This window comes from Rhopilema esculentum, chromosome 7 (assembly GCF_057945365.1).
Source record: "Rhopilema esculentum isolate cy_ngs chromosome 7, ASM5794536v1, whole genome shotgun sequence".
Taxonomy (NCBI): domain Eukaryota; kingdom Metazoa; phylum Cnidaria; class Scyphozoa; order Rhizostomeae; family Rhizostomatidae; genus Rhopilema; species Rhopilema esculentum.
In genome coordinates, this window is record NC_142821.1 from 5,319,707 (window position 1) to 5,337,285 (window position 17,579).

Sequence of the window (17,579 nt, forward strand, 5' to 3'; positions counted from 1 at the left end):
TTGCGCGGCAACTTAGACATTAGGAGGCAGTGATGGAAATTCATTTTTAGGCGGGAGTGCAATGCCTACTTTTGTAATGCCTACCAGCAAATTTGCTGACAAATGACATAATTTACCGACAAAAGCGTGTCTTATCTGATAATCTACAAAAACCTTGGGACACTCCCCCCATACCCCCGCGATTTCCGCCACTGATAGAAGGGGGTCAGGTTTTTCCAAAAATTTAAGAAAAGAAAATAGCAGCGAGAAACTGGAATGAGTCCGATTATATATTTATTACTGTAGTAAAAATTGACAATAATTGAAAATACTCCAATATCCATATTGTATGATGTCCTTGATCATACATTATTGCTGGGTAAGAAATTTAGGCTAGGGTGCAGTTTGCTTCGATTTCTTCTTCTGTTCAAAATCTTCTCTCTTCTTCTTTAACTTCGATTTCTGCAAAACACAAAAACACAATGGGCTTCAAATCTTATATTTGGATTGTAAATGTTGATAAAAAAACTGTTCTGAAAGGATGGCTTCTATAATTCTTATTGCAAGGTTAATGTAATGGTGGGTCATTTCGGAAATTGGGAAATTCAGTTTTAGCCAATCTACTTCAAAAGAAACCTGGGGAATACTCTTTAAACGAAACAATGCGAAGGCGCACGATCACGAACATCGTTCCAGTGGAGATGGTAAATTAATGAAAAGGTCGCTTGACCTCTGGGGATTTCAAAAGGTCAAACAGAGGTAAATTTTCGTTGTCAAAACATTAAGTTCATGTACATGTGGAATTCCGACATCGAGTGATGATCATCTATTATTAATACATCAATTTAATGAATTTTACAAAAATTCAAACTCAAAATTTTGCAAAGCATATAGTTAAAACTGTACAGACAATTTGAATTCAGCGTCAGGCTGATTAGGTAACTACGTAAAAGGAATAGAACAAAGACATCCTTGGCTCTTGAAGTACATCTCATTTTATTCCGATATCCAAATAATAGTGGTAATTCATAATTTTGTTGGAAATTATTGTATCTACAAATTGTGCTACTGGTGTACCGGTTGAAGAAGAGCAACATTTTCAATTTATCAACGAAATGGAACGATTCCGTGATAATTTTTTTCATTATACCGATTTGTCATCATATAGTATAAACATTCGTAAAAGTACATGGTATCTTAAGAGCCTGTAGTCTGAAACTCTAGAAGCCCATGAAAAAAGAAACAAATCAAACATATCGATCTGCACGTAACGAGGATATTTTGGCTATTTTCAGTCGGATGAGTAATGCCTTAATCTGCTCAAGTGAATCTGTCCAGTTTACGTCATCATGAAATAAGTATAAATGACACTGTAACAGAAGCAAAATGAAACAATTATCCGATTTATTGTTTTTGTGGACGTTTTTACCTACAGCCCAACTATACTGCTTGGGAAACATATACAAAAAAGTGCCTGCCTGAAAATTTAATTCGTTAGTTTGTTGGATATTTCTCGATTGATTAATCGAGAATTTGGTTATGTGTCCGAAAATGCTCCTTTCAAAAAAAAGGGAATATCTTAATACGAATTTATTAAATGAGGTGAATTGAAGCCAAATTTAAATCCTGATGTAATGACCAGGTGTCATGCTGATAATTTCTACTTTTGTCGTATTTAATAAGGACGTGGTCACGGGACACAGGAAGCTAATTACAAAGCAGTAAAAGATGCTGTTTTCATAAACGAATACACTTCTGACCTTATACGTGCATGCTATATTCAATACATTGAATATAAGGTATAGGCTTGACTTGAAACTTGAGACGGCAATAAGGATCTTTAAAAATTCTACAGAGGGGTATGGAGACCTTACATACGATCCATTTCTAACCAAAGTTAAAAGAAAGTTTTTTGCTCGGTAACCCTCAATAGCAAGCAAGTTTCCCATTGATAATATCATCTATCCAATCATGAGAAAATCAAAACACAATCAAACACAATCAAAAACCCACTGCGGCTGCCTTTAAATAAAAATATTGATTCAGGTCTTAATGCTTGCGAAAATTATTCGTAAAATGTTCGGATGATAGAGAACGGTTTCTGCGTTCATCAGAAACTGATCTTAAGATACCGCTGCTAAAAACGATAAATGGCCAAAAGGCTTTTTCTTATCGCAGTCCAAAACTGTGGAACGGTCTAGAAAGGGCTACTAAATTGGACCCCTTCCTGAAAACCTTCAAAGAACAGCTATAGTCGGGGACAACTTTTATTTCATCTTTACGTTCTCTTTTTATATTGTAAATTAGGTTAGGTTAGGAATTTTTTTTTGTTATTAGTATTAGTGCTTATTTTAATCTTTTAAATAGGTCAGGTTGAAAAACATATATATGTATGAACCTTTAACCTGTATAAATATTATAAAATGAAATGACAAAATGATGAGCTGAGGGCAAAGTTAATGAGGGTTGAGAGATTGAGACAAAAAATTAAAAAAAACCAACCTCTTTGGCTTTCTGTTTTTTGGAATATAAAATCTTATCGTACAGCTTTCTCTTTTTCGTTGGCATCATCATTACGGCCAACTTCTTCTCTTCTGACGTCATGTCGTCCCCTTTGCGTTTAAATGGTTTTTCCTCTGCAAATCAGGAGGGCGTTAGGTTATTATGTGGCCGTAGAAGAAACTAATTTGATTAATTTTCTATCAAAAGAAATTGAGTAAACTGTTGCAAAAATATGAGGCAGAAATTAAGATTTTAAAATAAAGACGAATTTTAATACCTAAGTCAAAAAAAATAGAAAATTGGATGATCATTAGAATTTCCGGTGACAAACAGAAGCATAACAATGAAAGAGTTAAAACTTTATTTCTGATAGCAAGCATCTAAAAAAATTGAAATTTCTTGTTATTTCAGTTCCTTTAACGCTGATTTTCAATATTAAAGTTCATATGCACACAATGGTTTGCTACCTTCGTCATTCTTCTTTCCGCTTTTGGCATTTTCTTCGCGAAGAATTTGCTTTTCCATAGCAATCACTTCTTGCCTTTCCGGTGGGACATAATCTTCCTCGGTTTCCTCTACGAACGGTGAGAGATGAGGTGGAAGCGTCGATCCAGGCATGTAGTCATCGATCGGAAGAATCTTTCTTGCATTAACACAATCAAAAACCCACTGCGGCTGTACGTAATGCCTTTAAACAAAAATATTGATTCAGATCCTAATGCTTGTACACAAGATTTGTGAGTAATGAAGAATAGTTTCACTTCATTCGTGTCTTGATGAATAGTGACCGAGAAAGAGTGACAAGTTGTCTAACAATTCGAAACAAAAATGCGTTTTGCTGGATATTTTTTGTGATGCAGAACAAAATGATATGGAAATTGATTTTTAAAGGTATTTATATTCAAAGTCATCTTTTGTGTCAGATGATAATGTTGCCACGAAGACGTAGAGACTACTTTCTTATTTTGTTCCATATTAACAAAGTTGCAACGAAAAGAGTGCCTGGAAAAAGAATATAACTGCCACGAAAAATACTCCAGTTTCTAAAAAGTCCAGATTTCAACAAGCCAGATTTCATTATAGTGGGAAGGAAGTCTTGCGAATGTATATGATCTTACCACATGGCAAGCAAAAACATGAAATTTATAGCACTAAAGTCAATTGCAAAATAGGAATTTTTCCTTCAATGACACAGCATGAAGCACCATTGATCTCTTCGATTTATACATGAATGCTTAACGCGAGAAATGTAACTAACGAAATGACACAAACAATATCATCCCAAGCACTTTCACCGTCAAGTACTGCAGATTTTGAGAAAAATGCTGGACCAGCTTTGAGGAAGAAAGTTGTAGGAAGAGAGCCGACCTAAATGTTATACGTAAACAGGAATGTTTTGAAGCACATATTTAACTATGCTGCAACTGTCTACGGGCAAGGCAAGATGAAAACGTATTTGTCACCAATACGCTTTTGGCTTCTTCAAATAAAAGATTGCTTTCCTATCACAGATAATTTTAAGCTTGTGAGCGAGGTTCGAAAAGAAAGGATTCTGTGTACTCCTTACTTTGCAATTGGTGAGCAAACCTTTGTTCTAACAAAAAGGTATTTTCCTAACGAAAAGTATTTTCGACAAACTTGGAGTGCAGACAACGTGTAAGCTCCTATAGTTAATACGCTTCATAGGGGCTCAGCTCAACAAGTACTCCGTTATTGAAAATTAACTCAATGAAGTTGGATAGACTGAAGGTGTTACCATAGCATAAAATCCCATAACAAAACAAGCATGACTCAAGATCGTCTGAGTCATTCATTAAGATGCAAACTCCTTTGGGTAAGCTTTTCCCCAAGAAGTTACTTTCAATGTTGAACTGAAAAATGCTAAACAAAAAAATCAAATAGGCGTGAGTAGTAACTTGTGGCTTACAAAAGTAACTTCGCAAAATATACATTTGCAATGGCAAAAAATCTTTACGTCCCAATTACCTGAAAACGACCTGACAAAATATTAAATAAAAACCAGACAGATAATTGAAGCAACGGTTTGTATGTTAACCAAAATCTTATAAGGCGTTTATCGCCATCTCACAGTGGTTCCAGCTCTTTATAAATATGCCACAAAGATGCTAATTTTTCGATTCCCTAAAGAAAATAAAACAAACAGCAAGACCAAGGAGAAATATTCTTAACAAACAATTTTTCTCGTTAACACATTGTCACTTTCCGTTAGAAGATTACCTCTTTCCTCATTACTTAAGGTTTCCTCAGTTTCAGTTCTTTGATTAAGTAAATTTGAATCACTGTGTAATTTCGTTCAAACCTACTTTGTTGCAAGCGTACAGTGTACCAGGTAAAAGTACTAAAAGCTCTTTTTCCAAATCATTTGTGTCCTTGAATACATTAAAAACATGCGCTGATTTGAGGGCTGTCAGTGTTTTACCCTTCACAAGGAAGTAAGCGTTTCCTTCGAAAGCAAGATAAAATTCTCGGCCGCATTAGCATGTTACGTTTCTTTACATAACGAGATTTCTTGACTAAACAGGACAGAATTTGACTCATTAAGACGATTAAAAAATTGAAGACGATCGGAGAGTGACAGCTGATTGATCTGGTCTGACATTCTTGATGACATCCTGGATACAAATGTCACTTACCTGGACAAGTATGTCTTTTTTGGCAAAGGCCTGTCCATTATCTGCATAGTGATTGACTGATCGCCTTCCTTATATGGAGCACCGTGGCCAGAAATAGGATCCCATGAAACTTCTCCGCCAAATGACCTAAAAATTGATAGCGAAAATTACAAATATCAACATTCATAGAGATGGAAACTAAGGTAATATTTGCTGCTAAAATAGAAATGCAAACAGATTTGTCTGCAAAAGATTCATATGCAGCGAGATAATAGCATGCAAACTGAGAAAAACTTTTTGGGCAAATTGAAACAACAAAATATCCATACGCTTTGGCTTGCATAAGTCCAATGCAAAAGTGGTTAGCTCAACACTTATCATTTTACAGAGCCTTTTACTCAAAAGATGGATCAGCAATTTCCCAGTTTGGGTATCTCTGTGACAGGGACCAAATACTTCTGAAATGCAAAATGACCAACAAAACAAGACAGGGAAAATTTGCAGCGAAAGAAAAACGTTCATAGATTCTGATAGATTAAAAGAAAAACGTCTTGCTTATTGTGAATTGTTGTAGAATGGACATGAGTCATATAAGATAACGTTCACAGAATGAAATTATGGCAAATATGGTTTGCTTTGGGAAAAAGTGTTACAAGCTACGGTCACCAATTAATAACAGTTGGTTAGTTGATGGTCACCGCGAATGTTTGAGGTAGGAAAAGAAACACAAAAAATAAATTATCTCAGCGTGAACAACAAGGCAAACTTAAATCATAATGCGTATAAATATCTGAAGTGTTGACAGTTGGCGATTTCTATCAATGAAGAACAAGAAAAACGGTGGTTGGTGCGGTTTTGGACAAGAAGCAAAACGTGCAAGTCAAAAGGTGAAATACAAAAGCCATAATAATCATAATATCAACAAGAGGAATAATGCTAACGATATAGTTAGAATGGTTATATAGATTCGACGTCCGCTATAACGAACACACATGGGCCAAACTCTTGCTCCTTTTGGGGAAATATTCACTTTTTCGTCATACGTTGTACCCAGGGGCGGAAACTTGGTCAAATATTGGGAGGGGGGCAAGCCTATTGTTTTAATAAGATGACGTCATATTTCCCATTGTTTTGGAATGAAAAACCATTGTCCTCTAAAGTATAAGGGGGGCGGTCGCCCCCCCCCCCTTGCCCCCCAGGTGTCCGCCACTGGCTTGTACCCTCTGCTTTTGGGGCATAATCTTTTAATATCGGCACTTATAACGTACGTATACAACCGTGGGGGAAAAGGCATTCGTTTATAAACCTTCAAAGGCAAGTACAAAGAAGCTCACAATACTTCCTGTATCTTAATGTTTAGTAGATAACCTCCAATATGAAAGAGGTTTGTAAAAACAGTTAAAAGATACAATGAAAAAATCATGGAAAGGCCAATGCTTTTGGGTTTTTTCAACTCTCTTTTCCGATATATAACAACACTTTGAAAACGTAGCTCGAAAATCAGAAATCTGAAGCAGTTTTTAATTGGATTTGTAACCAAAATTACCTGACTATAAAAGTGAGTGGCTCGCGAGGGACTTCTCTCGAAATGAAAATTTTCTGGTCAGAAAACAAATTGTTAAATGCTTCCAGCTCCTCTCTCTCCTTTCTGAATGCCTGTTCTTGCTCCGCTTCTTTCGACTGAAAAAAATGAATAAAATTAACATCAGAAGCTGAATATGATTACGATTGATGTAATAAATTTCCTACAGAGCAATTTTTAATAAAATTCATCAATACATGAAATACTCCAGTCCAACTACCTAAACAAACTAATCACCACGTTTACAAAATCACAATTACAAAATATTACAATCAATCAATACACCATGTGATCAGCCATTTCCAATGGACCAATCAAGTAATCGTTCGCTCACTACTCTTTGCTAGAATGTGAGAACCATTGAATCTGGCCTTTCAGCACATAATCAATATCTTTGGAAAATTTTGTGGAAATATGTCCCGTTCGTCATTAATTAGAAAGGATTAAAAAGAGTCTTTCAAAATTCTTTGCATTATCTTCAAAATTTCCAAGGTGTCTCAGTATTTTTCGAACGTAAGTGTACTTCAGAAGAATTTGACAATTCAAGACACGTTTAAGGCAGCTTGATTCTGACTTCTACAATAAAAGCCTATAACATGAATAACTATCAAGATGCAATTTTACACGAAATAGCTTGGTTAAATACGATTGGGGTTTCACACCACATACATGAATACTCCTACATTGATAAATACATGTTTTTGGATATATTTCAGATACGGTTCTGCGCTTTGAAGACACTATTTCCAATTCAATAACTCCTTGTTGCCAAGGCGATAAACTATACCTCAATCACAGAAATACGTATTTCAAAATGTCAGAGTACAATTGCAGAGTTTTATCAAAAACGTAAACAATATCTAATATCTTAAAAACTAGTGGACCCGTTCGGAAGTTTTGATAAGAACAACAGCAAATCATGAAATTTTAATGACCGTGAAATATTAAACGTCTGTTATATACAAACAGCAAATTCTTTAATTTACAAACTCGCCTGAAGCAAACATTTTACTTCAATAAAATCTTACTATTCTAAAAGACAACTGATCAACGAAATTCTGAATCGTCAGTTACCAGAACAGTTATATCAAAATTTGCATTGTAGTTCAGTTTAAAAACTGGAAATTAATAAAATCATCTTTATCGCCATACTTCAAATTAAAAAAAGGTTTGGTGATGGTGCGATAAAATGAAATGACATTGAAATCGCATCACATTGAAATGCTTCTTCTTCAAAGTTAAAACGTCTGATAATGGACAAGCTCAAGCTGCCACAACCTTCTGTTATTATTTCTATTCACGAACATAGCATATCAACACGTGCGAAAAGTTCACTCCATAGAATCCACCTCTGCAAAGCAAGTAATTACGTAGGAATCTGATACTAAACGACCTTTGAGACACTCGGTTTCAACACGAGACAAACACCTCTTGCAAAATTACTCTTTATAAATAACATTTTTAAAAATAAACCCATGTTCAAAACTGGTACCAATGAACTCGAAATTTTGAAAACCTGTTTGTCTTAACAGGGTTTGTGGAAACCTAGCTGGTTTCGTCAGGAAATAGTCATACATTTATGACCATCAGAACAAAGATACAGGCTTGATCAAATACTCAAAAATCAGTTTACCAGTTTTGTAATGAATGAATTTTGACACATTAAATTCGGCATTAATTTTAATAGGTCGATTTATTTCACACCATGATGAAAGACGGCTTTGAGGAAAATATTAAATTTGAGTTCGACACATCATGACATGTACATGATATATCTTAACGCTACACAAGTTATTATTCGTTCAAAACGTTAACGAGTAGTTGCAAAAGAATTTATACACAGGAAATAAAAGGAAACTGAAGCTAAGCATTACAAAATCAGCATCAATGAAAATTTAAAATCATCTAGGCCAGTTTACTTTGAAACAGCCTGGAATGACCTTAAAATTGTATCCTAAATTAAATTAAACGATGAATGACGGGAATTGCAACCAACATCCAAAATAAGAAACGAAAATTCAATTAGGCTTACTTAGTGTAGGATAAAAGACCAACACTGTTTAAATGAAAGGTGAAACCAAACAGAAAGCCTTTCGATCATTAAAAAGCTTGAGGGGAGGTAGCAATTCGTCTTTATTTTCATCCACCACGATGACAGCTCTCATATATCAAAGGCTTGGTGATGACGTTATAAAATCTATTTTCATAATTTATAATATTTACCAATATAATCTGAAAGAACATTTAAATATTTTATATATACTTGAGAGAAAACAGTTGATCAAATCATCTCATCAAACCAGAGCACTTTGGCCTTGGCTCCAAATCATATAAACCAAGTCGATTTAAGAAAATTAATGTGTCTCTTTGGCAATATTGCAACTACTTGGTGGCAGATTTAACTGATTGTACACATTTAGATTTAACCGATTGTACACATATGGGGTTTTTCAGTTATGGTGCCAATCCACGAAATTTCAAAAAACTTCGTCACCAAGCCACTTTATCGACCTATTATATAGGGAAGGGTGTATAAAAATTTCTAGTACGAGAACTATTGAAACTGTGAGCTGAGACCACTTATGTTTAATTTTTTCAAAGGTAAAGGTATTAGGCCAGTTTCCGTATAATCAGGCCACTTTCTATACCTGAATTTAAGGCAAGACTTTGAAAAACACATGTCTAGAAATGATCAGAAGTAAGCTCTTACGGGCGGCACGTCCCCGCAATAATCCTACTAACTCTCCCCTTCCGAGTATTGACCTTGACAAGCAAATTTTCTGCAACGATTCTCAGAGAAACTAAAAAGGCTTATCAAAAAAAAAAATTCTTACTTACACCTGCCTCGGATGTAAACTCGTCGATCGTTGCCTCGTCTTCGTGATCTAAACCATTCGAAAAAGAAAGAATAAGATGAGCAGAAGCAAAGAGCAAAATCATTGAATTAAATGCTATGTTTGGAGAAGGTGAGGGAAGGTAGATGGCTTAGTTGCTCTTGCAAGCCAATAACTGAAGATTTCTTCAATTTTTCTATTGATTTTGAAACATATGATCTTGATCCCTTAGAGCTGTTGAGAATAATCACGAAGTAGAGCTCAATTTTAAGAAACCTTAAGAAATGCTAAGGTCTTAAAACGCGCAGTTTGTGCTCATTAAAATCATTAAAATCAAATCGATTTGGTTACATCTTAGAAAAGATCTTTTCAAACTAACTATATTTGAAACTGTAGCATATTGTAGTAAATCAAGGATCAAACAGTTATAAATAATGGAATCGTTAGAGAACAGATTGAAATTTCGCACACTTGATTTCACTGGAAGACGGCACCAAAGGGTGGGGAGGGCAAGAGGCAGGGCTCCTGCACTTTTAAGCGTAAGATTTATTGCGTTGCAAATTCATGAAAAAACTGTTGTCTTTTTGCTCCTCAACTCTGAAAGGTGCAGCCTAGTACTGTGGTTCACCCTTTAGCAAACGCATACAACTGAGGATTTACCTTGTGCGAGAGTTGCCAATGTGTTTGTTAAAGCAGCGAGTTTCTGTGGATATGAACAATATTAATTAAGTACTGTTATGTTTTCAAAACAAGTAAGACCAAACTCAAAAAATGACATCTAATGACATCAAAGTTTTTCTTTAGACTTATGGTCTAAACCTAACCAAAAAAGAGAACTGGAAATCCAGACCTCGTGAAACTGGGGTTTTAGCAATTAAAATTAAGCAAGGAAGTGAGAAAATTATTTGAAACAAGGAGAGTTCTTAAAGTCATTTTTCCAATGATTGATGATTGATAACGATGAACAATAAGTAATGAATAACGAATAATGAAAAATGAATAAGATAATAATGATTGGTGACAAACTCAACTTACTTCATCTTCCATTTCAACATCATCACAGAATCCTGTATCTTCAGCCAAATTTGGATTGACTACCAGCTGAAAAACAAAAATTTCTCAGGAAAAGGAAATGTAATAGGAACCTTCAAGCAGAAATCACAATTTTTCGTTTCTTTTTTAACTTTCATTTGGAATCAATATCAAAAGCATTAAAAAGACACGCAGGAAGTGTAAAATTACTCGAAACGAAATTGTAAAATCATCTCGAAAATGATTGACCTTGTGAACTTCGCCAGAATCGTAAACACGAGTTAATTTTGTTTCGAAGGAAATGGATTGTATAGGGATGCAATCAGGAAACACAACTATTCCTATAGGTTACGACAAAGCCAATAGCCTCAAGATATTATCATGCTAGAAGACATCAATCCTCCATTCTAAACGATTTTCCATACAGGAATTTCTCCACTTATTCTAAATAGCTTCCTTTAAACTTCACTTGGAGCCAAATTCTTCATTAGCTTTCAAAATAAATCGTTGACCAATCACATTTTAATTCTCTTTCTTCTCTACTTTGCAAACCAATCGACAGCATATTTTACATTACTAGAGTCATTTTAATGTGGTCTATGTGACATTAAGAAATTTTAACAAAGTATACTAAAAATACATAGAAGTCAATTGAAATACATTTACTAAGAACAGAAACAAAAAGGAGAAGCTAACCTTTGGTGGGTAATGAATATTCATCGAGTGGTAGAGGTGAAAATTAATGAAGCCAAGAAGGGTCGTGTAAAACTCTAGGAATGTGAGCATTACTCTGAAGTCAACATCTGAGGGCGGCTAAAATAGAGGAAACACTTTCGCAATACAATCATGCAGATCATGGTTCATTTTTCATGGGACAAAAATAAAAATATTCTAAAAAGTACATTGTCGGATATTTTGAACTTTTTTATAAACTGCTTTGTTTATGTTGTCTAGGGTGGTGATTGATAAAAAGGACTTAAACAAAAAAGGCAAAAAAATACTTTGCTACTTTGTCGAAAATTAGACAATCTGCATAAAGATTGTTTCGTGAAAGTTACGGAAGTGCTATAGCTATAACATTGGCCAACAGTTATTAAGACGAGGCGAAAATGGTGGCAAAACAGAGTAAAACCCAAGACCCTCCCAATACAACGACTGTATACTTCTTCAGCCCAATTTTTCATTTCTTACCACAAAAACGTAAATGTAAAAAATTAAAAAGGAAGCAGCTTTATAAACAATATTTGGAAAGACTGTATGGCTAGAAAATAGATACAACCAATATAAAATATGAATATCAACTTTTTCTAACAAAAATAACTAACTTCATATGTATATTGGTGAGGAACAATCCATGTCACAGGCTGGCCTTGAATTTCAACTTGGTAGTATATCCCTTTGATTGATATGAACACCTTAAACAGGATGAACGTTCATTAATTTTATATCACAGGTTGGAACTACATATCACATATCATATCACAGAAATTTACTTTCATATCACAGGCTGGAACATAAACCTCAACATGCACTGATATTTAGTTGCCCCCAACTCTTTCTTACCAAAACTATCAGGCCTTTTCTTTAAGAAATTTCCACAGAGGTGAGGAACTGCCCATGTGGAGGAGCTTAGAAGGGCGATCACCCGTCCAACAATAATTTTTTAAGGAGAGGTCCTCCAGCGCCGGAGCCCGACCCTTTGATTTTCTAAATGCGTGATCACCACCAATATTAAAAAAACTATTTGTTGAAACATGGATAGCATTCATTCAGGAAAATTGTCATTTACAGGAACAAACTTCACCGTAAACGTATTTCCTGTCCCTTGTCCCATAACATGTTTTTGCTGTCAATAGCCTGCGCCAATAATTTGGTGAGGGTGTAGGTGGGGGCGATCGCCCGCGTAAAACGAAAAGGCCTGAGAACTATGCGCTGAATAGTTATGCACAAAAAGTCATATAAATGCAGTCAGCCTTCTAAAATAAGGGTGAATTGACTTTTCCCCAGGGTTGCATAGAGCCAAACCAAAACTGCAGCATCTGTTCCATGGCCTTTCTGCAGGTTGTTGGCATAAAACACATTAGGTAACATCAAAGTTAACAAACATTCTCTAAAATCTTACACAAATAAAAAAGTATCCCATATTCAATCAGATAACAAGTAAACAAGCTGATGTACAAATAGCAGAGGTTTCTGAGAAAAAACAAATATTAAGAGGTTTCCATTATTAAGTATAAAACAAAATCAGATTGAGCGAAATTACCTTTCTTAGAGATTTTGAAGCAATGACATAATTCTGAAATTCAGCTGCAAAATATGATAATCATCAGGATGAGTAGGCACACAATTTCCAGCAAGAAGAATTGCTTTTATCATAGTAGTGATTCAAAGCTTGCATCATTAAAAAGATTGTTGCTCCTTTTTGTTCATCAACAAAGTTTCAATCATTGTGTAAAATAAATGAGTAATTTCAACATTATTTTGATCAATGTTGGAGTAAGACTCCATTCACTTATTTTTGAGCAATGATTCAAAGCATTTGGTACAAATAGCTAGTGCAATAACATGATTAATTACCATAACCCTAAGGATCGTGTGATATGAAAACAACAACAACTCAATCGTGGAAAGGTTTAAGAAAGCCAACTTTTGACTATAAATTCCTCTTATTCAGTGTTCAAGTCTAAGCCTCTAGTTTGAAAAAATTTTATTATTGCAAATTAGGGATGTTCTTGAACAAAGCTTTATTTTAAAATACTTTCAGCATGTTAATGAATATATACTTTGCTCTTTGCAAGGTGGCATGATATGTCTGTGAAATTTACAAACTACATGCCACCTAAAAATCTTAAAACAATGACCGCATACCTTATACCCATCCAATCAATTGCAAAACTTGATTTAAAGATCAAATGATACAAATTTAAAAGAGTACAAGCTATCCAACATGATAAAAATTAAACAAATCCATAATGAATAATAATGAAATTGGGTAACATGTTTATATATTTTAACATTATCCAAGACTCTAAGGAGAATGATTCATAGAGATTTGAAACTACAACAAACCTGACAATCTCCTGCACATCTTTATCATATTTGTCTACACAGGGAAATAATAAATATATCAATCAAAAATGAATTTTAATACATAAAAATGGTCAATACACAACAGCTGTTTTATTTTACACATGAAAGTTAAATTCAAGTTAAAACCATCTTCAAAATTTAAATGCATACTGCTAAATTTTGTAACTTTATCACTACTTATGAATATAAAAAACACCCAGGGCATCCTTATTCGACACACCCTTTTTGCTCTCCAGCCTTGTGTATCAAGAAACTATAAGGTTCCAGTCTGGTGTATCCAGTGGTAATTCCTCTATAGGCATGCATCACTGATTGGACAACTATGCCGGTCATGTGCTTGCACTTGTCCATTGTGGGTATATATATGCTTGCACGGGTATATATTTTCCATTGTGCTCTTTCGGACCCTTATTCTGATGTTTTATACTCTGAACAGTGTCAGACAAGAAAGCTTTTAGTAGTATATTGTGAAATGTTTGCTTTTTGCAAAGTCATTTTTGAACCACAAGGTGTAAGCAACAGAGCTCATTGCAGAGAAAGTATATTTTATACAGTTGTATATTATGTAATAAACAATTTTTCAATCCTGAGAATCCACCCTCATGTGCATGTTTCCAATATGAAGGGATTGCTAACCATTCATCCCCTTTATTATTATTTGGGAAATTTTTCACACACTTCGTTTAATCCAGACCCCTGTCTGTCTCCAGACTCTAGAGTATATACTATCTATATTTTGAAAAAAATGGAGGCAAATTGTTGGATATGATAATCTATAAAATCATACTTAAATAAATAGGAAAGTAAGTACCTTAATCTTATAAGTCTGTGGCAACATAGCAAAAAGGCAAACCATTGACAAAACATCATCCAAATCTCTAACTGCATCTATAAACGTGGGGTACCTAAAGAAAAAAGTGGAAGCAGGATAAAAACCAAAACAGGCTTTACACAACCTAGAATCAGTCTTTGATACAACTAAACTTGCAATGTAACACCTTTAAGTTGTTAAAAAATAACCAGAGGATATCATTGCTTGAGCTCTAACGCAAGTTTGGCTTTTTTTGTCTACTTAGGTTGTTGGGCTTGGTCAAAGTAAGTATCAACATTAAATCATCAGTTTTGAACAAAATTGGTTCACATATCACCTTGTTAAAGAGCCTTAACATGAATCTCCAAGAAGAGCCATGTCTTCCTTACAGAGTGTCATATTTTGTTGTGCATAAGACGCACCTTTTTTAGAATTATTATTGGTGTGTTTGAGGGTGCCTCTTATACATGGTAACATTGATGGCCCCATCATTTTCTTTTGAAGGCATTTTATAGACAAAATATTTATTCCAGAAAATTAGTAAAAACTTTGAAATTCTCTAGCCGTGATAGAAAAAAATCTGACAAAAGCCCTTTTACTCCTAAATGAAAGGGTTGTACCCTGCATTCTCTTAACTGGAGGGCACATCCCTGTAATCATTGTGAATGTTGTGAATGCAATGGATGAAGAACAAGAATTTTATGGATTTTAAAACCTGTAAACATTAATGATGATTTCGATTATTTCAATATGTTAAACTTTCTACTTGAAGATCTTGAACGTAATAGTAACGTAATATTTGAAACATTGCAATTTGGACGAAATTTTCTCCGCAGAGTTAGTGTCTATGGTATTCTCAAATTTATTCTTCCACTGAAATAAACATGCTTTACAAGAACTGAGAAAAGGGGGTGCGTCTTACACACGGCAAGACACAGTAAAAACAAGTTTTTCAGAATTCAAACATGAAATTAAGGGTACGTCTTATGCAATGGTGTGTCTTATACACAGCAAAATAAGAAAGAGAGAGCCATAAGCTTTCTTCTGTTTCCAATGGTATCTCTTAAAACTGATCTTTGCTTGTTTGGTTTAATAATAACATTGTTGCAAAAAGCAATGAATTGCTCACCTTTCCTTTACAATGTGATCGAGGGAGTAAACTGGTTTGTTTTCTTCTAACTTTGCAGCTCTGCTGGTTTCATCTCTCCCTAATGCCTTTTTTAGCTTTCTTATAAAAACTTTGAACTCTCTGAATTTGTCCAAAACAGGTTCATGTAACAAATACTGAATATCCTTCACATAATAATAGGTTTTGTTTGCAGTACTTCCCTTGTTCACCTTCTTTTTGTTCTTTGGTTCCCTTGGATATATGCCTTTTAAAATGCAGAGGCGTCTGTGAAAATTGCAATATTAAAAAAAGGTTAGCATGCAAACACAATATAATAGATGCTAATACAATCTATTGTACATGAGAAAGAGGATTTCAAAGAAAACAAAATCCCACAAAAGGAGGAAGAAATCCAAGCAATTTTTACAGTAATGTTTGAAAAGGGACAAATGATACAGAAATTTTTCAACTCACCTAAAATCAGGTAAACTCAGCTGCAGTTTTTTTAGTGCTTGATTCCTTGATACGTAATTTGTCACAGCTCCCCTCTCTCCCTAAAAAACAGGCGATACCTATTACTAAAAGACACATATATTCACAAATGCTGGCATAGCATAGCACTAATTTATGAGCATCACCTTTGTAAGTAACAAAATAAGTGGCTTATTCCTTAGATATAATGGAATTTGGATGCTGCAATTTACTTAATTCCTTGTTTCACTTTCACAGCAATTGTCTTATGGGAGGTCTTGAATTTGTAAACTTTCAAATTGCCTTCAACAATCTGAGAAACAATTGTCTGTGATACATCATACTGTGGAGTACAAAGTTTGAAATATCCCTGATGGTGTCTCGTGATTGTGTTCAAACTTTTGATAAAAAAAATGGGTCTGAAATGATTTGTCTGAAAACATCTCAAACATGCTAAAAACGCAAAAAATTGTGGTTTGGATTACAACAGTAGTTTATCATCTTTTGATTGATTGTTGTTGGTTAGCATATTTTTTGCAATTCATAGTTCTTGAAATGATTACTTCTAAGCTATCTTTTTGGGAGTCCCAAGGTTCCAATGTTGTAAATGCTTAATTTATTCATATATTAACAGAACTTTCAACATTTTGATTTACTAATCAACATTTTGATTTGTCTCTAAAATTTCATTTTTTATTTTTCCTTAAATATGATTTACCCATTAAGTTTTTCTAATACAGAAAAGGGTTCTTTAAACAATATCCTTTGAACATTTTACTTCACCATCTGCACCTATTTTCTTTGACTTGAAGAACTCTTCCAGCTAAAATTGGCTATTACCATTTAAAGTATACTTAAAAAATTCTGTTGATTATTATAAATAATATCATGAATATTCAAAAGATATCATATTGTTGTAAACGAGGGGAAAGGGCTCGAAAGCTCTTCCAGAGTTCTTTTCATGTGTCCTCTTCAACTTTTATATTTGACTTACCCTATTGTACAAATTCTGTATTAATTTATCAGATTATTACCTTTCGTTAAAGCTTGATTAACGTTGTTAAAGTTGAGAATTTACATGAAAGTAATGATGGGAGAAGAGCTTTCTCCATTGGCAAGATTTATTATTGACCGACAGCGTTGAACGCGTTGGCCTAAGTTGTCGTTTCAACTGTAAATTCCATTGTTTAGTTGTGGATATAGTTAAACAAATCAGAAAAAGTCAACTGATTATGAATCAAGCTAAAAAACAACCTTTCTCTTTTTCTGTCCCATTTTGATCAGCAACTTGTTAGTAGGCCACCGCACTCACGTGTATCTGATAAGCAGAAGTCGAACGTGAGAACTACAACAACAACTATATCATCAATGCGGGGGGCATAGAGGTAATTTGGAGGGATCGGTACTTCTTGTAGAGAAATCAAGTCAAATAGTTAACAGCTACACCCTTCATCAGAGTTCCCAAATTTTTAGAAGTCACTAGAGGGTCAGGTAAAAATTAATAAACGACGACAAAATTTTATTGAGAGACCCAGAT

General features: G+C 34.4%; 1 protein-coding gene across 1 annotated transcript; it reads right to left on the reverse strand.

Annotated features, from left to right (window-relative positions):
* Positions 1 to 256: 256 nt before the first annotated feature.
* On the reverse strand, positions 257 to 17,443 carry LOC135683051 (pescadillo homolog). The gene is made up of 16 exons (XM_065198187.2): positions 17,297 to 17,443; positions 16,046 to 16,125; positions 15,593 to 15,856; positions 14,464 to 14,557; positions 13,632 to 13,665; positions 12,826 to 12,869; positions 11,888 to 11,977; positions 11,259 to 11,375; positions 10,566 to 10,631; positions 10,191 to 10,233; positions 9,535 to 9,581; positions 6,661 to 6,794; positions 5,136 to 5,261; positions 2,949 to 3,169; positions 2,482 to 2,615; positions 257 to 441 (listed from the first exon to the last, which is right to left on the reverse strand). The coding sequence occupies exons 1-16, from the start codon at positions 17,315 to 17,317 to the stop codon at positions 373 to 375; spliced, it is 1,584 nt and encodes a 527-aa protein (XP_065054259.2). The 5' UTR covers positions 17,318 to 17,443; the 3' UTR covers positions 257 to 372.
* Positions 17,444 to 17,579: the final 136 nt, after the last annotated feature.

Bases quoted from the DNA above. Each gene is read 5' to 3' on its own strand.
- LOC135683051 (XM_065198187.2), bottom strand. From the start codon at position 17,317: ATGGGACAGAAAAAGAGAAAG. The intron at 10,632-11,258 runs GTTAGCTTCTCC...TTTGTTTTTCAG, and splicing joins ATATTCATTACCCACCAAAG to CTGGTAGTCAATCCAAATTT. The intron at 9,582-10,190 runs GTAAATCCTCAG...CGAATGGTTTAG, and splicing joins ATTGGCAACTCTCGCACAAG to ATCACGAAGACGAGGCAACG.